The sequence below is a fragment of the Triturus cristatus genome, chromosome 4_1 (assembly GCF_964204655.1).
Source record: "Triturus cristatus chromosome 4_1, aTriCri1.1, whole genome shotgun sequence".
Classification (NCBI taxonomy): Eukaryota; Metazoa; Chordata; class Amphibia; order Caudata; family Salamandridae; genus Triturus; species Triturus cristatus.
Window position 1 is genome coordinate 636533112 of NC_140585.1, and position 23949 is coordinate 636557060.

The 23949-nt window shown below is 41.8% G+C and overlaps 1 protein-coding gene across 1 annotated transcript in view; it reads left to right on the forward strand.

Moving 5' to 3' along the window:
• Positions 1-17749, forward strand: part of LOC146855316 (decorin-like) — a 234203-nt gene extending 216454 nt beyond the window's left edge. Inside the window, exon 8 of the mRNA XM_085653014.1 lies at positions 14487-17749. Coding sequence (XP_085509140.1) covers positions 14487-14681 — 195 coding nt within the window. The 3' untranslated portion in view covers positions 14682-17749. The remainder of the gene's footprint in view (positions 1-14486) is intronic.
• The last annotated feature ends 6200 nt before the right edge of the window (positions 17750-23949 follow it).

Here is a 23949-nt window from a genome sequence, read left to right on the forward strand (position 1 = left end):
TAGCAGCAGCCTTGATTCCACAAACATAAAAATTAGAGGATCAAATTTAAACCACGTGTAACAGAGCAACTAATGTAACAATGATAGATAGAGAATGTGAGTTATGGAATATGCAGTGACAAACTCACTCAGGGAAAAAAGCCCAGTGAGGCAATCTTACAACTGTTTAGCAATCTTGGCAAAACTGGGAGAAGTCTCTGAAGTAATTAAATCAATCATTGTTCACTGTAAGAAGTCTCTATACTCAGAGGTATCACACCTAACTGAGCAGCACTATAGCCTAACTACCTTCGGAAACCATTCTGAAAAAAGCCTTACAGGAAAAGTAGCTGAACCAGGCCAGACATATCTAAACCACAATTAATCCAAAATGAGAAGAAAAAAAAGGACTAAAAGTCTATATTCAATTTTCAAGAAGAAACATAAGATAAGAAAAATATAATTGATAGCAGCCAAAAGCAGTGATCATACAGAGGGCAACACACCATCAGCCCCTCTATACAATAGCGAGGAGGGCACTCAATCAGACCTAGTAGTTGATTATAAACAGTTGGCCAAGAATTGCCCTCTAATGTCAGTCCAGATGGAACTAGTAGAAATTATGCAAGGCCTCAAGTGTAACTTGCATGGTAGGGAGCATACTCAAACTGAGAAATTCCCAATAGGCTCTAGAATTACAGCCTAACCTTCATTCACTTACCAGATACAGCAGCTACTTCGTACTTTTTAGCACCCACAATGACTACATACATACAGGCTTCCAAGCAATTTCCACTATACAGGCTGAAAAACCTTCCTCCACTTCAATTGAACAACCCATTCTGGCCCAACCACAAACATTATAAAATCCAGCATTCAAATTGGGAGTAGAATCCAATGACGACTTTGAAGGACCCTTTCAAGCTAGGTACAAAACTCACATCTATGGAGACAGAGCGTGTCCTTAACCAGGCAGCTATTTTAACTGAATCCAGCCCCATGGCATCAAGAAGGCAAATACAGTGGGTCCCCCGAAGCAGTTTTCTTGCAAGAAAGAAATTCATTTAGGAACTGCAAAACCAAACCAGACTCCCCATCCAACAGACAAAAAGGATGCCCTACACAGCTTGCACAGCCTACAGGCTAATAGGATTACAAGCCAGTCTCTGGAACAGGTCTATCCTAACCAGGTGACTTAAAAGCGTAGTTGAGTCTCCCTTACGTTGGGGCAGGCCAGGTAAAGCAAATTGTGACATGAATCTCTAATCTTTAATGGGCAGCACAATCCTAACAACATAATTCTTTTTACAACAACACGCTTTTACAATGTTTTAAATAGAGACAACTTACCTACGGTTTATGTCATATCACTCCCAGGAGAGAATTAGAGATGTGAGGATATCCTGGTCGGGAACCCTTGTTGCTGAAGGAAAGACTGAATGGTACCAAAGTATTCTGGAAACATAGGCAGATGTTAATACGTCCTCTGCCGAGAGGGAGTCAGACCTACAATCTTTTCTTAGATTCACATGCAGACCAAATAGCAGTTTTGATTCTCAAAATCTAAGAATAAAAATTCAAATAAACAACACCTGGGGACTATACCTACTACCGGCTAATAGTGGCCACTTTAGCACCATCTTAGGACCAACTGAGCCTCCTGGCAGACCATCAATCTGGCATTGGCTGCCAACAGTCTTGTATGGAGCCCCACAGGATGCCCTAAAATGTTCCTCATGGGATATATGTTCTGCTTCCATTGAAAATGAGCAGGGCAGATTAATCAGCTGGCCTGCAACTGAACTGAATGGGTTTCATACAATAAATCCTATTTAATCTGTTGCTTCCAGAGACTTGGGTGCATAATGAAGTTGAATTAGAGCGGTTCTCTGCTTACTCTCTATCACGAATCAGAGAAAGTAAGGGAAGGACAAAGGGAGGTCTAACAAGGTTCAGTGTAGTGGAAAGTGAACATGAAAACAGAAGTAATATCCAACATCTGAAACTCAGCTGCGATTCATGGGTCCTGGATCTATTTAATATTTATGTACCACCAGGAAACCTAAGAGACCTTTCATCAATATTAAATCTACGGAGTTCTCATATTAACAAAGTAAGAATGGGGATCTGATCACAGTCATCTAATCTAAGGATGAAGCCCCGTCCTCACATTATTGTAGTATGCGGGGATTTCAACACCAAGCCAGAATTATATAAGGCTGACCAAGTCAAGTTGGAGGCCAGACTATGCACCCCCAAACCTGGGTTTGTCACCCTAGGATCCACCAGACGAGGACTGGATTAATGCCTTCTTCCTGTTAAATGTCATCTATCCCCTTAATGCCTGGTCCACCCGGAATTACCCGGCACAGCATACCTTTAGATCGGGTAAGCAGAGGAGTCTAATAGACTACATAATAATCAATCTGGAGTCATTGAACTGAGTTTGTGACATGTCAATCTTAAGAAGAATCAAAAGCGATCATGACTTATTTTTGTTTCATTAAGGTACTTTCTACCCCAGCCCAAAACTCTCCTTCATAACAACTCTGGGAAAGCTACTACTAAAACCCATCAGGAAAAATATCTCTCTGTACCCCAACCATTACAATAATTCAAATGGCCTGTAATCACTGACTGCAAGTACAAAAGGTCATTCTAGACCGAATGGAGCATCTAACCTGGTTATCATTCTAAAATCTGACATATTAATGAGATCAACCCGCCTTAATGGTAACTGTCCAGTCAAGGCTAGCTCTGGAACCAAGTTTTCACCCACAATATTTGAAAAGTAGTGGTTTGATTCTGAATGCACAAAGCTGAAATAGGCTTTAACATCTGCACTAAGAGCCAGACACCATATAGATGATGGTGAAATGCATCTGAAGCCATTGAGAAAGGAATACAAATGGCTTATCAAATTCAAAAAGAACCATGCAGATCTTAAAGCTTGGGAAAGTCTTGAAAAGGCATTAAGAGACAAGGACAATACAAGTTTTTGGAACCTGGTCAATTGGGGAAGTGAATGACCAGGCAGAAACCTGCATACAGTAATCATATCTACTGCATGGGTCAAGCACTTAACAGAAATGTATAAAACCATAGCCAATAGCATCGGCAGTGCAATGATCCCTTCATGCAGAAAGCTCTGCAGACATGCTGTCAGATGCACCAAACCTAAGGGGACCCGACCATGAGCTTAAGGAAGAGGAAACCCTTGCAGCGATTTTGAGATAAAAATTGAATAAGGCTCCTGCACCAGACAGAGTACCCAGTAATGTTTATTGCAATGATCCACCAACATGGGCACCCGTGCTAACAACGGTATTTAACGCAGCCTTGGAAGCAGAGGTGGTGCTGGCCTTGTAGAAATATACAATTATAGTCCCACCCTTCACAAAAAGGATGCAAAAAATGACCCAGCTAATTATCATCCAATTTCGTTACTAGCTGGTGCTGGCAAGATCTGTGGAAAAGCCCTTCTTATGTGATCTTATGTGATTGGAAGCTTGTGTTGAGGAAAAGAGGATATTAACACTGTTGCATGCTGGCTTAAGAAACACACACAGTTGATAACGTGATGAGGTTATATAATATATGCCTAAAATACTCTCATGTAATGAACTCAACTTTGTTCATGACTTTTATCAACCTCAAAGCTGCCTTTGATTCAGTCAATATATCTACCATGCGGCAGACGCTGCACGATCTGAGTCTACCAGATAAACTTGTGACTGTCATGCACAAGTACAACATAACAACAAAGCTGCTGTTAGATACGGCCCAAAAGGGGAATTGAATACCAAGTTTGATCAGTAGTGGCTGTGTGTTGTGGAAGAGTTGTGGGGCGGCGGGGGGAGAACCAAAACAAAAAAATAAAAAACATACCTGCAGCCAGCCGCGTCAAGCTCTTCTGCTCCTCTTCTCGCAGGCACAGGCTCCCAGACTCCACTGCGACCAATCCTGATACTGCTCTCATGTCATGAGAACTGTGTCAGGATTGGCCTTTAGAGCTCTGAATTTGTGCTCCCAATGAGACTGTGAGCCTGTGCATGCTCTCTCCAACCCAGCAACACAGCTCTGGTTGGAGAGAGCTTCAGTGTGCATGACGGTTTGGCCAGCCTGAGATGGCTGGCCAGTGGTGGAGCTAGACACTTTGCCACCTGTGGTGGTCCCTGCTTTTGCTGCCCTGCAGCAGCTGCATGGAAGAGCAGGGGAGTGTTGGCGATTACACATTTTCTGCGGGTCAGCAAATGCAGATTTGAGAGGGGGGAGCCTGCCGCCCCAAAAACTTGAGCCGCCTGGGGCAGACCGTGCCCCTTGCGAGGCCATTGCGGTTGGCCAGACCGTCATGCACAATGGCAACATTGCCTGCCAGCCGTCTTGCAGCCTGTCATTCCACATGGCCCGCCCCCAAAGACCCAGCAGGAAAGAAAAAATAAAACTATAACAAAACATGTTTATTATCATTTTATTTTTCCTTTCCTGCCATTTCGAGGCAGCTGGCAGAGGGGGCGATGCCCCTCTACCATAGCAGAGGGTTTGATATGAAAAAGCAGAGTAAGACAAGGCTGCATACTGGTGCATCTCTTATTCATTCTTTTTATTAATTATGTTGGCAACAGCCTTCTGAATCTGAACTTGGATTTTCCACTCATTGGAGAAGATACAATTCCAATACTGCTTGTCCCTGATAATGCAGTCCTTCAATCTTGCACCAAGCTTTTGAAGCTTAAACTAAACTAAATTCTTGACAGTAATCTCTTGGAAATCTTTGAAGTGCATTTTTTTTAAATTCATGGCTGACCTCTCAGCATGGGTGTCCTGGCTGGGCACAACAAGCCTTATTTGCTGATAGGGGTTCGGTACCCCGAGTATCGGTGATGTGTGGCTCCAGTCAGTCTTGGCGTCCCTACACTTGGAGGGAGGATGGATCTGACTAATGGGAGCACGGCAACCTCTACCTGGACAGCTGATGCATCGGTAGTCCCGGTAAGCAGCAGGACGGTGAACCAGGTATTGCTTCTTTGGTGTCTGCAGCTGCAGGGGAGTAGCTCCTCTACTCCAAATGAGTTATCTGGCAATTTTCAAAGCACTGGCAGCCCTCCAGGTTTCTTGGAGTATGCACAGTGGCAGGACGAGTTGGTTTCTCCATGATGGTCAGGTCCAGCAGGCAGGCTAGCAGGTTTGGCATCAAGTCAGACATTGCTCCTCTGTTCTCATGTCAGCAATCTTCTTTGTCCACTTCTTCTGTGAGTCCATCAAATCTGAAGTCCTGGCATCAGGGGTGGAACCTAAATACTGTATTTAGGGGTGTTACAGAGAGTATAAGGTAGTAGCCAATGGTCTACCTACCTTTAGGGTGATTACACCTTCTATGCGACCACTTCCTTTGGGAAGTGGGCATAACCCTGACACAGAGGACCAACTGCCACCAAAAACCAATATGGTGGGAATTTTTTTCCAGTCATGTTCACTTCAGGTAGCCCACCTTAGGGGTGTTTCTAGCCTGAGGGTGAGCACGCCCTCTGACTAGCTAATTTTCCCTCCTGTCTTGGTGCCAGATGGGCCCAAGGCAGGGGATGGCAATTCTCCTGTCTGGAGGCAGCCAGGGTCGCAAATCAAAGGCGGTGGAGGCCTTTGAAGCCTCCTGCCTTGATATTCTGGTTACTAGTCATCCTGCTTGGAGCGGAGCAGCCATTGTTTCCTCCCTCAGAGACCATTAGCTCTCATCTCCAGGGGGTCAGAAATGTGTCTGTGGAAGCACGCTGGACAGGATCTGTCAGCCAATACACTAGAAGTCATTAGGTTTTCAGAGGGTACCTCTAAGGTGCTCTCTGGGTGCATGTATTAATAAATCCATCACTGGAATCATTTTTGGGTTATTAATATGAGGTGTTTAATTCCAAACACCATAGGCTTCAATTAAGCCAATATGTAGCTGGGGAACTCGCTTTGATCCGTGCCCAGTGGGGAACAACCTTTACAACGCAACTGTTGCAACGCACTACACTTACAACGCATTTTTTACAATGCATAATCCATTACAACGCACTACACTTACAACGCATGACACTACAACGCATTTTTAAAAACTACCTTTACAACGCATAATATTACACTACACTATCCAACACTTACCCTACTGTTGCACCCCCTGGAGTTAGAATAGTAATTTTTACCCCTATACTATCCAACACTTACCCTACTGTTGCACCCCCTGGAGTTAGAATAGTAATTTTTACCCCTATACTATCCAACACTTACCCTACTGTTGCACCCCCTGGAGCTAGAATAGTAATTTTTACCCCTATACTATCCAACACTTACCCTACTGTTGCACCCCCTGGAGTTAGAATAGTCATTTTTACCCCTATACTATCCAACACTTACCCTACTGTTGCACCCCCTGGAGTTAGAATAGTAATTTTTACCCCTATACTATCCATCACTTACCCTACTGTTGCACCCCCTGGAGTTAGAATAGCAATTTTTACCCCTATACTATCCAACACTTACCCTACTGTTGCACCCCCTGGAGTTAGAATAGCAATTTTTACCCCTATACTATCCAACACTTACCCTACTGTTGCACCCCCTGGAGTTAGAATAGTAATTTTTACCCCTATACTATCCAACACTTACCCTACTGTTGCACCCCCTGGAGTTAGAATAGCAATTTTTACCCCTATACTATCCAACACTTACCCTACTGTTGCACCCCCTGGAGTTAGAATAGAAATTTTTACCCCTATACTATCCAACACTTACCCTACTGTTGCACCCCCTGGAGTTAGAATAGTAATTTTTACCCCTATACTATCCAACACTTACCCTACTGTTGCACCCCCTGGAGTTAGAATAGTAATTTTTACCCCTATACTATCCAACACTTACCCTACTGTTGCACCCCCTGGAGTTAGATTAGTAATTTTTACCCCTATACTATCCAACATTTACCCTACTGTTGCACCCCCTGGAGTTAGAAAAGTAATTTTTACCCCTATACTATCTAATACTTACCTTAAATGCAATTTAATATTATGCGTTGTAATGGTATGCGTTGTAAAGGTAGTTTTTAAAAATGCGTTGTAGTGTCATGCGTTGTAAGTGTAGTGCGTTGTAATGGATTATGCGTTGTAAAAAATGCGTTGTAAGTGCATGCGTTGTAAAAGTGTGCGTTGTAACGTCATACATCCGTGCCCAGTATATACCTTAAGAGGGCTTTCCTGTTCACTTGTTCTGTCAGTAATTAAACTGGACAGTACAGGGGCATATCTGCTCATGAAGTTATGTCTTCACGTGTAATATAATGCACCCTGCCTTAGGGCTGTAAGGCCTGCTGTAGGGGTGACTTACAAATATTACATGCAATGTTAGGAGATGGCACACAGGATGTGTGCCATGTCATGTTTTCACTTTTTAGAGCACCTTGTAACACAGTCTGCAGTGGCAGTCTGCATGAGTTTGGTGCTGGGTCCCTTGCTCAAGATGTTCTGCATCTCTTAGGGACCATCTTTAGTACAGATGCCCTAGGTACCAAGGGTACCACTTACTAGGGACTTACAGAGGTGCCAAAGACCTGGCCAATTGTGGATCAATGCACCGGTTACCCTGTTTTGTTAAAATAACATTGGCCCTGGGGACCTGGTTAGCAGGAACCCAGTGCACTCCAGTCAAAATTGCATCAAACTCCAAGCAAAAATTGGGGGGACCATTGCAACAAAGACCCAGTTTCCTACAAAATAGATTAGTGAATCATTAATTTCATGTAGGTGTAGGGAAGGGTTGTATAATTTTACAGTTGTATATTGAGTCTATGGTAATTTTTACTGTGTGTTTTAGTACTTTTAGATACTGTAAAGGGCGGTACATGGCAATCTCCTACTATACATTTATCTCACCAGTAAAACTGGAAATTAATTACAATAGGTCTGCTGAATGTTAATTTGAGCATTAGCCATAAACTGGTACTACACATAGTTTTTTACATTTTTGAATTATATTTTATTGTATGGCTTCAACATGGAAAGCTGAAAAAATAATTATTATTCACTTATTTATTTTTATGTTGCAATTTTTTTTTCAAATTACTAATCTGTGGGCATACATGTGACTTTTTAATCCACTGAAAATTGACAAATGAGTTGTGGGTATGTGTTCAGAATAAGTGCTTCTCTGCAGTCAGTTGTGTAAAATAATAGGACACAATGAGGTTTTATTATACCCAAGAGCCTTAGCTCTAATGTTGTGAATTGTGGGTTTGATTTTCATTAGCAATGATGTTCTTGCTTTGTCTTAGCTACATGGAAAGTGTTACTATGCCTCTAAAGTGAAAGTGAGCCATCAATGCATACAACAGTGCTACGGTAGTTGCTAACAATACCCATCACTTAAGAGTGGGTCAAGTGCCTATCCAGCAACAGAGGGAATGTCTAGAACCTCATATTACTTCCCTGGTAAATACACTGCCTTGCTCGGAACTCAGAAGATCACTAGTGCTTTTCTCGGTGAAAAATAATTATTTTAGTTACCTATTGCTCCTGCCTCTTTGTCCACTAGTCTTATCAGCCATAAGGGAATGTCATGCAGTCTTACTAACTCTGCAGTGACATTCAACATGCCCAGACCTGGATCTCATAGTTATCCACTAGCACAGGTCCAATATGTAATGTGGAATAATAATAAGGAACAATGAATCATTCATCTCAGTTTCCCTATATTCACCCACCTTGCTCATCTCACCACTATACTTACCTTACTCACCAGTAATAATGTCACAATTCTGTACAAGGTCCAGTTACGCCTCAATTATTGAAACCTGAGCTTAACCCCTGATAGATGTAGCACAGAGCATACAGGCTGAATTTAGGAAAAATTAGTAAAGCATTTATCAGTACCAAAACATTTAAAACATAGAAAGAACAACACAACAAAAATGCCACGAAAATCAAAAATAATAGATAAAAATGTAATGAGCAAATAGATACCCAAATCAAAATGAAGGATGTAGGGAACCAAAGATAGGATTTTTAGAACTTTTATGCAAAAATAGTGAAAATAAGTGTTACACCCAATTGTGGTCATTTGGTTGCGCTTGACCGATACCTAGGTGTGAGTTGAGGCCGACCGTGATGGAGAGCTTGTTGGATACAGAAACCAAGTTCGTACCAGTCGAACCTTTCACCCTCCGACGTAGGGCCTGATTACAACTTTGGCAGTCCTACAGAGGATGGTGCAAAGTACTGTCTACTGTAGGACTGCCAAAGCCATGGTGCTGCTGCCCATCATATTAGGAGTTAAATCCGGGTCTGGTAGGGGTGCTGCAGCAGTCTGACAGTGGCAGTCTGTCAGGCTCATTGAAGAGCCTAACATGCAGACTGCTCCATCAGAGTGCCAACTGCAGCTTTCTGTACGGTGTGGAACACATGCCACACCGTGCAGGAACTGGGGTGCAAATCCAGGGGGGCACTACATGTGCCCCCTACATGCACCCTCTGGGCCCAAAGGTGGTATGGGTCCCTATTAAGGCCCCCTTAGAAGCCTCACTGCAACCCTTTTCATGACCGGCTCACTGCCATTGAAAGGGTGGTCGTTTGACAACTCGGAATATGCTCGGTGGTGCCGCTGCGGCACCGGCAGCATATACTTACCTCAAACTGCCATGCTGTGGGATCCAGCATACCGACCATGGTCCTGTGGGGGTTCGACTGTCACACACCATGAGTACAGCGGTCCATAAGACCGCTGTCTTCGAAATCAGGTCCTTGGTCGCTGGAATGGAAATTAAAAACCCTCAGCAGGGCAAGCCAGTCAAGATGGGTTCCTTGAGGCCAGACAGCTGTTGGACAAAGACCCACTTTTTGTTTGGGAAAGCTCCAAGCAGGAGAAATTCAAAACCTGTGCCCCCTTATAAGTCCCTAGTTTATGGTACCAGTGGTACCCAGGGCATGGGTGATAAAGGGGTCACCTGGGCTTGCAGCACTGTTTGAGCCACCCTGAGTGAGACAGGTAAACTACTGACAGCAGTCCTGCCATTGCAGACTGCATGAACAGTTTAAACTGCTCCATTTAAACTTTGCCGTCACCATGTGTGGCAATGCCAATACACTGCTTTCAATATATGTCAGTCACCCCTAAGGAAGGCCTCCTGAGCTCAGGAGAGAGGGTGCCTTATGTTAAAGGTGTGAGCGTATAAGTGCAAGTTTATATGTCTCTATAGTGGCCTTTACCATTGAAGTACAGTAAAAGTGATAGACGGTTTATAGGATAACATGGGCTTGCACTCAGGCAAACCTGAGGTTGGCAGCTCCATTAGAAAGATAATGGGGCCTTCTGTTCCCTTTCTGAGATCCATTTAAAACTCTGTGCAGGAGGCCAGCAGGCTGCCAGGTGACAGTTAGGAATCAATGCTAAACAGGCTACTAGAGGCTTGAGGAAGGAAGTTGCCAACATTCTGAAAGTGGCATTTTCAAAATAGTAATTAAAAATACGACTTTACTATCATAATAGATTTTAAATTCCTATTAATTTGAGTCCTTGATACATGGTTCTTGCTATTCCCAAACTAGAGTTATGCATTATAATGTGTTATAATGCAACCCATTGTTTTTCTATGAGAGGCCCAGCCTTGCCACAGTGAAAAATGACTTTAGAGATTTCTCACTACCAGGACATGTAAAACATGAACACACATTCTATTTTATAAATACCATACTCCCAAACCTATGGCCATTTAGGGCCTACCTTAGGGGTTACTTATAAGTATTAAAATGAAGTTATAGTTCTGGAAAAAGTTTATTTTTCCAGGTTGCATTTGCAGTTCATAAATTGCATGCCCGGGTTGCAGGGGCAGGCCTGAAGGCATGCATTGTATTGTACCATACACTAGTGACGTATAGAACAGTTAAATATGCCAGTCAAGGATTGACCTATGCCACATGTTTTTAGGGGTCAGAGCACATACACTTAGCACTGTATGGCAGAGTCCATATACTAGCAATAAAATCCAGCAAAAAGTGGTCGGCGACCATGTCTAAAGAACACTTCATTACACCCATCCAAAGGTGTGGTCAACGTACCCACCCTGTTTGTTCCAACACACTGTAGTTGTTTTCCTAAACTACATCAACTATGCCCGTGTACTAACGTTTCATCACAAAAATTAAAGCAGTAAAATATATGTTGGAAATCACCATCTTTTGTGTGGTACCACACCAGATTTTTCCTTGACTTTTTTGCTGGCTGTGCACTTTACCCCTGGTAAAGTGCCTGTGCTCCTTCTTTGACCATGATGAAAATGCCATACCCCTTATTGGCATGTGTAACTTACCTATGTCACCTATGTCACTTAGTATTTGGTAATACAGTGTACCCAGGGCCTGTAATATCAAGTTCACCAGTGGACTGTCGCACTCACTGTGACATCCACTATAGTTGCAGTGTAAACACAACTTCAGGCCTGCCACCAGTAGCCTGGAAGTGCAGCTTTAAACTGCTTTTTAAACCTGTCAAAATAGACCCCTTTTGAGAGACCTAAACCACCCTCTTAAAAATGAATGTCACCCCTACGTGGGCCTTACTGCCTATTAAGGCAGGTGCATTTTTTTAAAAATTAGGACATGTAAAAGTATAATGTTAAACATTTCCTTACAGTGAAAAGGCTGAAAAACTATTGCTACTGTAGCAGCGTTATTCCTATCTCTGCTTAGAAAGCAACTACAAAGTTCATTCTTGATTTCAAAAATATATTTGTTACAAATTCAATTCACTGGTAAAGGTGGATTTGTAATAAATACTTTAGAACATATACTTTTAAAAAGTTGCTTGTTACCTTCCTTATGCCTCTCGAAGCCCATTTGTATGAGTTAACATCTATTGCCCAGGTGCTGAATAGCCCCCTTGATGAGGTGTGAACCTGCTCCCAGAGCTTAGACAAAGGCTTTGGGTGTGGGGAGGTGTTTTGGTTCTCTTGTAGGCTGATCTGGGGAGTGCCCAGGAACTTAATTTACTTCAAAGGGGCCTAGCCTGTCACAGGCAAATGTAGATAGTGCCTGGAACTGCCTCTTCCTTTGTACCCCTAGCTAGTCAGTCACCAGGCCCAGTGGGTGAGGAGTTGCCACCAGAAACAATTGTGAGTGACAAAAGAGGAGGGATGGCTCAATTCCCTGGCCACACATCCTGGTGGGCACATGTGTAAGAATGTTTTGCCATGTTGGGTTTGGGCAGAGATGGGCAGTCTGGCATTGTTTGCAGTAAAACACACAAAGTGCTGCAAACATGGGTAGGGTCACCCCTGAGAAGGCTTACCCCATTGGTTAGGGAGTGGTCATTAGTTTCACCTACCCACAGGCTGGCACTGTGCCATTCCCAGTACCCTTGTCAGATCACTTTTGGACCTGTGTAACAGAAGAGGACTGAGAAGAGCCCTGAAGACTCGGCCTTCCCTTCCTCTTGTATCCTGAAGAAAGAAGTGGACCTCAAGCGAGTGTGACCAGATTTTCAGATCGAAAAACCGGGATGGGAAAATACATAGAAATAGATAGGACTAAATGCCCTATTAGGTCTCAGGCCAATAATAAATGTATATATTTATATCTATTTTCAATGAAGAATCACAAACAAGAATGATTCTCGAGCCACACTGATCTTCGGTACAGGTATTTATTTGGCAGAAAGACGCGTTTCGACCACAGCTGTGGTCTTGATCACATGTATATATATTTTAACACTCCCTCCCCTTTCCAAGAAGAGTTCCTGTCTCCGGCTGCTGCTGCCTTGATGTACAGACTCTGCAGTCCTGATTCATACTTCATTAACTCCTGGTGTGGTGTTTGAATTAAGCGAATGAGAAGATGCAGCACAGCAAGAGAGTCTAAACAAATGAACTTCTGCCCTCGGTTTCTAAGAGGGCTAGTTGAAATGTGAACCTGCACAACACTGTGATGAATGTGCAGGTTCACTCAACCCTCCCTTACAATCTGGACACTTTCTTGTTTTAGACAAAAGTGTCAGGACGCTGGAACAGTCCTTCGAAAACCAGGACTGTCCACCCTAATCAGGGACATCTGCTCACCCTACCTCAAGGGTTAGTTGGCTGACCTCTGTTTGAGCTTCATTTTGTACTGCAATTAGCCCAGGTCCGGTGGATTTTTGGGTTCCCCCATCGTTTAGTAACTCTCTTGGATGGTATTCCTTGCAGGCAGTGAGCGGTAATAGTGGATGAAGAAGGCTGTGGCATCTCAACAAAACGTTTAACCTTCTGCACTTTCTTTTACAAACTGAGCATGGTGTATTCCAAGAAGACAGCTCACTGGCTCCGACAATGCTTGTGATCCGCAAGCATTAGGAGTGCCAAAACATTCAATGGAAAAGCCTGACCAATTGGTTTTGCCAATAATAGTTTCATTGAGTGCCATTATTTTCATGCTGCTTAAGATCCAGGTGGAAATGAAACCATTGAATAGAAGTGGGATACACTCTGTATCCTCCCAAAAAGGGCCTAATAAGTTTCCTCCATATTGTGGATGGAATCTCACTGGTCTCTAACCCTGGTTCATTGATTTTTGTTGCCCGAAGGAACAAAATATTGTGGTGTTTGGGTGCATGTTTTTAATTAGCAGCAAGCCCATTTGTTGGGCCCTTTGTTGCATTCTGCTGCATTTTTGGGACAATTGTGGTGGTGCTGCACGGAGGCTGCCTAACATGTACTTTATGTAGCATGGGCCACGTTAGTCCTCACTTTTGATGGGTCTTATGGCCACCCACCGGCCCCCACTGGAACACACACTGTACTTACTATATTTACACTAGCAATAGGCTTTTCAAAATCTGTGTGGTGGTATCCTTTTTTTCATTAACACTAAAATCAAGAAGTGGATTAGAGGAAGAGGGATACTTTTTATGTGGAAGCATCATTCAGTTCAAATGAGCCACGTCAGCAGTGGGTGTGCACTGATGGGCGGGAGGTCATATCAGTGGGAAAATCTCTCTTACTCCATAGGCAACACTTCACTGTATGCAACTTAAATGTGTAAGGGGTGGTAGAGTCCCCCTGTGTGGTAATCTGAACTGCTGCCCTGTGCTGTTGTAGTGCACAATACATACCCGCATCATTCTGCCAGAAAGTGATTCTTTAACCACATGTGCACCGTGAAAGTCTTTCTTTGATAAGCCATTCAGATTTCTTAAAGTAAACAAAAAGGTCTAGAGTTTTTCTATGTTACGCCAATACTAAACAATGTTAAATAGGTCTATCATTAGAAATAGTTGTTCTGTATTGCGTTTTATTGCACTGTAAAATGTATATAGTGGTTCATATGCATTGTAAACCCTTGACTACTCAGATTGGCAATGGGTTGATGGGAGTATATTCTATGTGCATGGCTAATATGACGTGATCTGTAGTTTAGCCAACTTCGGTATCATCTTTATTACTGCAATGCTACTAGTTCACTGTGATGCTCACTTTATCCCCATTTCACAATCCTGTGATTATTTTGTTGCAGGTTGTCTACCTTCATGACAATAAAATTGCTGCAGTTGATATCAATGACTTTTGCCCTGTTGGATACAACACCAAGAAGGCATCTTACTCTGGAGTGAGTCTCTTTAGCAATCCTGTTCAGTACTGGGAGATCCAGCCATCTACATTCAGATGCATCTATGAACGCTCCGCCATACAGCTGGGAAATTACAAGTAATCACCTCGGATCAATGTTGCTCACTACTATTTGAGATATGATGGATCCTTTTTTTGTAAAAAGCTTGTTAAAAATTCTGTAACAAACTTCAAAATATTCTAGAACAGTGAATAACATTCATTGTTAGAAGAAGATTTTCATTCTTCTGTAGTATTAGCCTTGGTTAATCCCCTTCTCACCATACAAATTTACAAGGAACTTGTATAAATCAGAAATGTAACAAATCCCTCAACATCCAGTGCAACTGCCTGCCTGTTATAACTTCCGAAATAGGTAGCCAATGTCCAAATTTTAATAAACCGTATCTCCTTTTTCTATATGTATCACTCGCCAAATTCTGTACATTCAATGTAAAGAGAGGAAACATGGCTTTGTGCTCCTAGGCAATTTAAAAAAGGCTATCTATACAATATGTGCAAATGTTTTATAAAAATGATCATGTTACTGTTTTTCTGTTTTTAAAAATAAATAGTAAAAGCAATGAGTAAGTTGTGATGAGATCAAGAAAAAATGTCTGAAATTTGAATACCTAAAATGAAATTTGAGACTGGATTGACACAAGTGTATAATTTTTGGCCCGAAAATCTAATTCAAAGATTATACATTCCAATTGCAAAATATCTGCACCGTAATATTCTAGGATACTGTGGAACTGGAACATATGATCACAACATCTAATGCTAATACATCCACATCTGGTAGGCTATGACTAATTACTGTCAAGAGACATTCTGTCTGTTGGAAATGCCATGCCCAGGTTGAAGATTATCATTCATTTAAGGTAAACTGCAATGTTATACATTTCGTTTATGTCAATACAGTTCCTGTAGGAACCTGTGTCGAAGGACACTGCCTATATCTAAATCGAATACACCAGCCAAATTCACCAAGGGCATATAAAAGGATTCAGAAACCAGCTAGGCATGCACAAACTCCCAGATAGAAATTATACAGAGGCACTTTGCATGCGATTTAGCTAAATATAGAATATATTTCACGCTCCGGCAGGCACCAAACGGCAGGGGGCTCCACACGGCCCAGGGCCTTCGCATAGATAGATAATGCAGCAAGCCAAGTGGAAGTTAAGGAGGTCCTCACCACAATATGTAGGGCTGCTCCATCAATATGCAATATGCCATTTTGGATTGCAAATGCTAATGTGCTTAGTGGGTTGTGGGTTGTGCAGCTCAGGCATCTAGTGGGTGAAGGAGATATTATAAGCAAGATTCACTATTTAAGGAAACAAGCTAGTGTATTCACATAGAACAGTAACGGAGCTCTCATATTTGTTAACAGAGCTGGCATTATGTTGAGTGACATTTTTGTCCTAAAATATGCCTGGTTATTTGTAATTTCACTGTTTTGCCCCATATCGTAATTTTTGAAGGAAAATCGATGGAAGCATATGACACAAAAATAAATATTACACTGCGAGGGAATTTTCATTATGAATCATCCCTGTTTGAACGACTGGAATGAGAAAAGGTGGTACACATCAAAAGATGGAATCTCTTTAAAAATGTTTTTCACAAGGTGTACTTCTGTCTTTCAGGGTAGTTTATGCAGTATACTTTCGATTGTTCTAATTAAAAAGTTCATGGAGTTGCTGTTACTAAACCGGCACCATTTTTAAGCACGCATAGCAAGAAACTTTTCAGTTGTTGTAAGCTGTTTATCATCATTAGACAGGCTTTAAAGATAAATCCAGTCCCTGTCCCATTATGTAGCATGTTGACAATTATTGTCTGCATTTAATATTAATAAACAACGTGCCATAACCCCCAAATTGGCTAAATGACCAAACACTAATCCTGCGCAATACTCAATGACATATTTAACTCCTGGCATATATTTCGGTCTACCAGTTCCAAAAGATTTCTTCAGGATTCAGTTGGTATCATATGTATGTTTTTTACATAGACCCAACTGCTGTGAAGACTATTCTAGTTGGTATCACTTGTACCTTGTTTACAGATGTAGCAGGTATATTTGTTTATCCTATAATAGCTTTTAGCCAGGTCAGCTTCCCTTGCCTTTTTTGCATGGTACATAAGGCACAACTTATGTAGCCTGGAGTTAAAGGCAAGGGTGGCAGATCCAAATATTCCAACAAGATACAGAAGTAAACTCAACTTTTCACCAGGAACATTTACGTAGATTGATCCCCAAGGATCAGAACTACACTGCCTTAGGAAGCCTACATTTTGAAAAGTGCTTTCTGGAAAGTTGTGGGAGAAAGATTCCCTGGGTAAATGTGTCCTCAATTTGAATATAAGTAGTAATTTGTAGAATATTTAGATTAAGGATTATTTCATGAATCTAACACATCAAATATCTCATAGCTTTGCCAATGTGGATTCACCTCCTTGAAAGGGCTTGGGTTCGTTTTTGGTGTAGTTATATCTTGTTCTGTGATATTTGACCATGGAAGAGCAGTTCATTAATCACAGTGGCTTCTTAAAGTTCAAGGAGGCATGAAGCACCTCTCTCAGTACAGTACTGTAAGACTTGTCATATAAAATGAATTAATGTCCTGAGGGAAAAGTGTTATTTATTAGGTTAAGGTCTGAGATCATTTCTGGTTTGCTTCCATTCCTACCCTTACATCACCCACACAGATGCCTACAATGCACAACAAATACCATCTAGAATAATTCAAGTTAGTCCTTGTTTAAAGTAACTATGACAGATGCTTTAAATCCTATCATCACAGCGGCAGGAACTAGTGAAATGGAGCAGCTGGCAGCCCATGTTATCATTGGTGAGTGAGTGTGTGTGTGAATAGAAAAGGCATTTCACGAGTTTAATCAACTTATTTGACTTTTAAACGAGCCCTGGAGGTTTATGAATATTTGTTAAAACATGCTGTAACCTCTTTTTAGAATATCTATTTTGCACATGCACTTATAGGGAAATCTACTGTTTCTGCTCACGTCAAAACATGTCTTACACTGAGGAAACATTCTCACTTTGTTATTAATTTCCTCTTTAAAAAAATCTTTTTAAACAATTGTATGCAAGCCAATTCATTTTGTTGAACAAAATAAATCGTTATTCTTTGAACTACAGAGAACTTTGAGTTAATGGATCTTTTGTTTTATTGCATGGGCGACTACCGATGGTATAGAAGGATGACATCATCCCAAAAAGATGTAGCAGATTCCATGTTTCTCTTTCATGAATCCTGTAATGTTGAAAAATGTTTCCATGTTAACCCTGTTCATGATGATAGCCTGCTCTTATTTACTGATAATAGTTAGCGGATGCAAATGTGTTTTTCATTTATATCCCTCCTTGGCCCATAGTTAGTTTCTAAGCCCAGCTTTCATAATCAGTGCTGCCACCCTGTGGATCCTTCCTTTCATTTTTAATTTGAAAGAAGAAAATTCAGACTGGTCTACTCAAGGCAAAGTTTATCTCATAGCGGAAATAACGTCATTACAGAAGAAACACACATTAAACTAAACCAGCACATATAGCCGGACCTAGCATTCAGAAATCAAAACATGGTAAATAATGACCATTAGTTTAAAAATAATTTGCAATTTCTTTATACAACTAAGTATATAGACAAAAAATATATTATTCGCAGATTTTTCCAGGCTAAAATATAATCTACAGTGTCTGAAGTCCTTTTGTAGCTACATGATATCAAACCTCGACAGTAACAAGAAGTTTCCTTCCTGCAACAACAAATGTAGCGCAACATACTATATGCAATATAGGTTCCATCTCATACTGGTGCTGTTCCTCCATAGGCTTTAACCCCCTGCATGCCACTACATTCCTGGCTCTTTATTTTAAAACATAAATCCTATATAAAATGCTTTGGGCATCATTTACAAGCCCATTGCACCGCTGGTGCGTCATTTTTTTTTTAATGCACCGGCAGCGTCGTGGGCTTACCAATATTTATAAGGCCACGCAAAGTCACCATGCATGACTTTTCATGGCTTTTTAAATATGGACCTCTTTTACGCATTACAGTGTGAAAGGGGCGTTCCATGGGTGTTGCTGTAGGTGTTCAAAAGCAACATCCATGGAACCTGACACATTGCCAGATTTAGAATGTTTTGTAAAGCTGGGAATGTGTCAGAATCCTACATCTGAGCATACGAGGAAAATTATTTTATTTCTCTTCATTTTTTACCCTTTTTAGGCATATACAAAGAGGAAAATGCCATCAATTATTGCTTTTGTGCAGGAAGGTGCCCCTGCCTGTACAAAAACAATCATTCCTGCAACACAGGCACCCTTGCAACATGACACAAGTGTGTCTGCGTTGTCACACATCTGCTGTTTGCGCACCGGTGCAGGGGAGAAGGAGAGGAATGCTCTGTATCTTTAAGATATGGTGCATTCCTTTTATTTTGCCACACATCATTGCAGCAGGAAGGCTTGCTGTGCAGCTGTGCCTCAAAATATAGTATTCAGGCCCTTTATCTGTACCGCACAACATTAATTGCTTCCTTATTGGGTTCGGGACTACCACTGAGCGGTCTCTGAGCAGTAAGCATGATTGAAGGGGTGCAACTAGCCGAGGCTGTGTAACTGAACTACGCACGGCACATTGGCCGTTTTTTAGGTCTCGCATGACCCAGCGCATGCGCTGGTCTGGCGAGACTTATTGAGAGGGCTCCAAAAAGTGCTACCAGGCCAGCCTAGAGCTACAGTGCATGTGCGCGGTCGCGCGCGCCGCGCTTTACCGCACTTTACCGCAATTACTTTCACTTTCGCAGCCGCACGGCCGCTTGTTCTACTCGCAATAGTGTTATGCAGAAGTACAACATAGTTTTCTGTGATGTATACCTTATACAGACCTTTTTTCAAACTATGTCCCAGCACTTATCTAGCTTTTTCATTGCTTGACAGAATGTTATTTTCAACAAAACACTTTGAAGTGTGCGCAAGTTATGTTATTAATAAATGCATAAAATCGAACCCACAAACCTTGTAAGTTCTCGCATTTCACGCAGTCTTTGGGGTCATGTGTTTCGTTGTATTTAAGTTGCTTCCATGCAGAAGCTTGTCTGATTTCATCGTCATCTGTGGCGCCTCAGTCACCATGGGCAGAATGCAATGTGCTGTGCCAAGTTCAGCATGCCAGCCAGACCGAAGGCCTAAGAAAAGAGACGAGGAGGCTGAGCCCGCCCAGGTCTGTCCTCAAGTCCTTCTTCCCCCTTCTCATTAGCAAGTAGCAGTCTCTTCCTTCTTGTTGCTGCTTACAACCATTCGATTAAATCTGTATTTTGATGTTTAGAGTAAGTATTACTTTAGCTTATGTTAATGTAATCTTTTTTCTATTTCTTTTATTATAAATTAAAACAATTACAAACAGCTTCAGGTCTTGTAATGCAGCATTATCATTAAGGATGAATGAATATGTTAAATTAAAATTACTGTTACACCTTCAATTTTCAAAAGGAGATTAGTTACTGGTTTGAATATCTTGCAACCTCAATTAAAAAAAAAAAAAAAAATTAAAAAAACGTTGAATGACTTGTCATGATGGTCTTAGTTTCTGATGTCTCTCCCCTTAATAACCTTGCGGGACAGTTTGTGTGATGTCACTTCCTGTCACATCTGTGATTTTTGGAGTAACAGTGCTACTGTTCTTGGAGGGTCGAGAAGAAGTGGAGAGCTCTTGCGTGCATTCTGCATCTTGACTTTAATATATATTTGTTGTGACTTATATCGGCATGTCTTCAGCAATTCTGAATTGACCGCAAAATAACCTGCTGTAGCCCCCTAAATTAGACGATCTCGCAAATTAACGAGGCAATTGATTTCTGAAGAGAACCGTAAAATCACGTTCTCCTTAAATAAATTACTTAAAGTATTTTAAAATTAATTGTGCAAATGGCCTAAATGTCAGTGTTATGACGAGTTTGTAAGTCATACTGAGGATGTAGTTATTGAAGCATTTGCAGTTTTAACACCGTGTTTTCCAGAATATAAATTATTATTTTGAGATTTGGTATTGCACTGGAGATGGAGTTACTGATGAAGGCCCTTCCTTATTTTTGAGGGCCTTTACTTATTGTAGTATTGTTGGTAGTCCAGTCATAATGAATGGTTTTCAGATGGCTTATTTACTACAATGTTTTGATAAAAGATTCATAGAAAATGTGTAGATGGTAATGTTCATATTTTTTTAAAGTGCCACCGCATTTTGTGATTTACCTATTTACAGAAGCTCATTTTTGGCAGATAAGTGTAATGACTCAGTGACTACTTGTCTCAATGTGGGATTCATTAGGAGGACAAGTTATGTCAAAGCGAACCATACAATAGAGTACTTATTAGAGGAATGAATCCACATAGGGAAGACACAGGGAGACCGAGGATGTAGAGAAATATATATTTTTAAGGATGTTCAACACATGATGGACATATTACGTCATATGTACATATCATATGGGTGGGAAGCACTGCGTGACAATTAGTGGCAATGTAACCAACAAAATACTGTGCACAAGTGCTCGTGAAATTTGTGACGGCGCAAGTGACACATGAAGTGGTATGTACAGCGGTGAAAGAGGCGCAACAGAAAAAACAATGGTACATTAAATCTGGCGAAGTTAGGGCATTCACACAATTAATGTGGGAATTTTTTAAGGAACAGTAGAGCAAATGCCCATAGTAAAAAGGGCGCCAAAAGTAACGCTGTTGAAGTCGACGGCGTTTCGGCCTGTTACACTCTAGGCCATCATCAGGACTGGTTACACATACTTGGGGCAGTGTTGCGAAAACTGGAAGACAGATTCAACCAGCGGGGCACGACCTTGAGAATGTCTCCCATTCACTGCCTGACTCACGCCGGCTGACAACAAGCCACGGACTCCCTTCCGGTGATTGACTCTCTATTTTTACCACTCCAATTGACAGTGTCCCCCGCCCGTTATCAAGTCAAGCCTCCACGGACCTCCCCCATTTCCTCAAGGCCGTGCCCCGCTGTCGGTGTTGAACTCTTTTCAAAGCTGCTCTTATTGTGGCTGTTTAGGGAGGGCGTGGAATTAAAGACCACTCCAAGAGCTCCTCATTTCCTTATAGATGTGGCTGGAACTACGAGGCAAGGAACAAGCAGAGGTGTCTTCCACAGGTAATTAATCCCACGCACTTGTTGCCACTGAATGGCACAATTGTTGTTTCCTTCTGCACGTGTGTGGTATGCACAAGTGTTGTAGATGCCTCGCCATCCCTCCCTGAATTGACAAGGCACCAATGTGGGCATTCTAGCACAGTATACAAAGGAATTTTTTTTTACAGGGCAAAGAAAATCAAATATTGTAAAAAATAAATGCATTCTTGTACCGCACTTGTTTCCACAGAGTTGCAGCTTCACTGCGCTGTACATGCCAAGTGTTGGGATTCTCCCCACCACACTAAGCATGCTTTAGTTTAGACAGTGGAAAGAGTGAAAGATATGAATGGGCGGGCACGCACAGATCTCTGCAGCAGCCCACCTACTGAGCAAATACGCTGTGATCCATATACGAATTAACTCTCGGCAGCAGCGTGTCCTCGGTGCCACACAGCTTGTCACCGTGAAGCACAACAGTTTGGGGGGCTTATTGGAGGACTTATTTTTCACCATCAGACTTTGACCTACCTAAAGAGATAGGAATGAAAGAGGATGGAGAGGAAACAGGTGTGTCATACCACAAAAATGTAGGTACAATTACAACAGGCCCTCCTTGTTTATCAGTGCATCCCTGTTACTAGCCAGACACAGATGGAACAAGCATTGGCATATTCAATAGGTCTCGCCTTTGGGACCTTATAAGTGTTTAGCCATGCAACAGTTGATGCTGTTGTACCAATGATATTGTGCTGCATAACTAAATACTTATAAGGTCCCAAAGGCGAGACCTATTGGCTATGCCAATGCATGTTTGCTATTGCCAGCCTGACATGCACAGTTCAGGCTTTCACAGTCAGCACTGTCAGGGAGCTGGGGAGGCAGAGACACAGTCCCAATGGTCTAGGATGGAGTGCTGGGTTTGCCAGTCCCAGCCAATCCTGTCACTGCTCTTATGCTGTTTACTATGACAGACAGCATGAGAGCAGTGCTTAAATTGGCTGTGTGGGAGGCTTGCCACTTAGTTTTCAAGAGCCCTGCGTGTACTCCATTACAGCCAGGCAGCAATGGACCGGTGTATTTTTATAGTGTCCGATCAATATTGTAGTGGTTGTCCTGGTGCACATAACATGGACAATGTAAGACACAGCTAAGCAGCTGATATGGTCTTTATTGTCACACCCTGGTTCCAGGCAGTTTATCGCAATCCTCTCTCCCAGCCTCCAGGTTCAAATTACTGCTTTGTTCTCCCCTCTCACTACATCCATCTGAGTTTGCTTTGTATATCATAATGTACTAGAATATTTCATGTCATTTCGTAGGCTAAGCTTTTTAAAACGTGATGGGAAAGTTGTGCAACAAAATGCACTTTTCAACCCTTATTTTTAGATTTTTTTTGTGTGAGAAAACTCTTAGGCCCACCCTTGAGAAAGTAGGACTCAGCTGTTTTACTGACTCCGTTTGCTGAAGGTACGATGGCTCACCATTCCCAAAGATCTTCAGCCACCACTGGTTTTAAAATCAAGAAGAGTTTGTGTATGGCAATATGTTTCTAAAATGAAAAAACTCTATTATCAAGAAAAGCATCAAACATATATGAAGGATCTACTTTCACTCTGCAAGCCATCTGGGTGACTGGGGAACCAAATCAGCACATGAGGGTCTAAGGCAATCACTCCAACTTAGCTCTTTCACCCTGTGATATTTCTGTTCAAATGATATGGATTTCTTTCCCTCAATGAGATCATCTTTAAGGCCAGCACTGCCAGATTATCAACATGGGTGCATACCAAACATTTTCAGCACAGTCAGTAGACACCCATACCACACGCTCTGTTGACTTTTCCTTGTGTTATGCTTAATTTATGCTAGTTTCATGTAATTTAACAGAAGTTTCAAAACGATAGCATTAGGTTGCAATACCATCTTTCACATCCCACTTACAGTTGTCATTGAACCTGGGGAGATGTTTTTGGGAGATGTATTCCACCTCTCGGATATCTGGTAAGAGTATTATCCAGCCTTGGATGTAAGCTATATCCAAAGTAAGTGGTGCTTTAATGAAAAACATTTTGCCCAGATCACCCTTATGGCGGTTCAAAATTTGGATCTGCCAGCTTACTAGATAGTTGTCTTAGGCAAAAGTTGCAGCTGACCTTTTCCTTTGTAATTTGTATTTATGTGCCT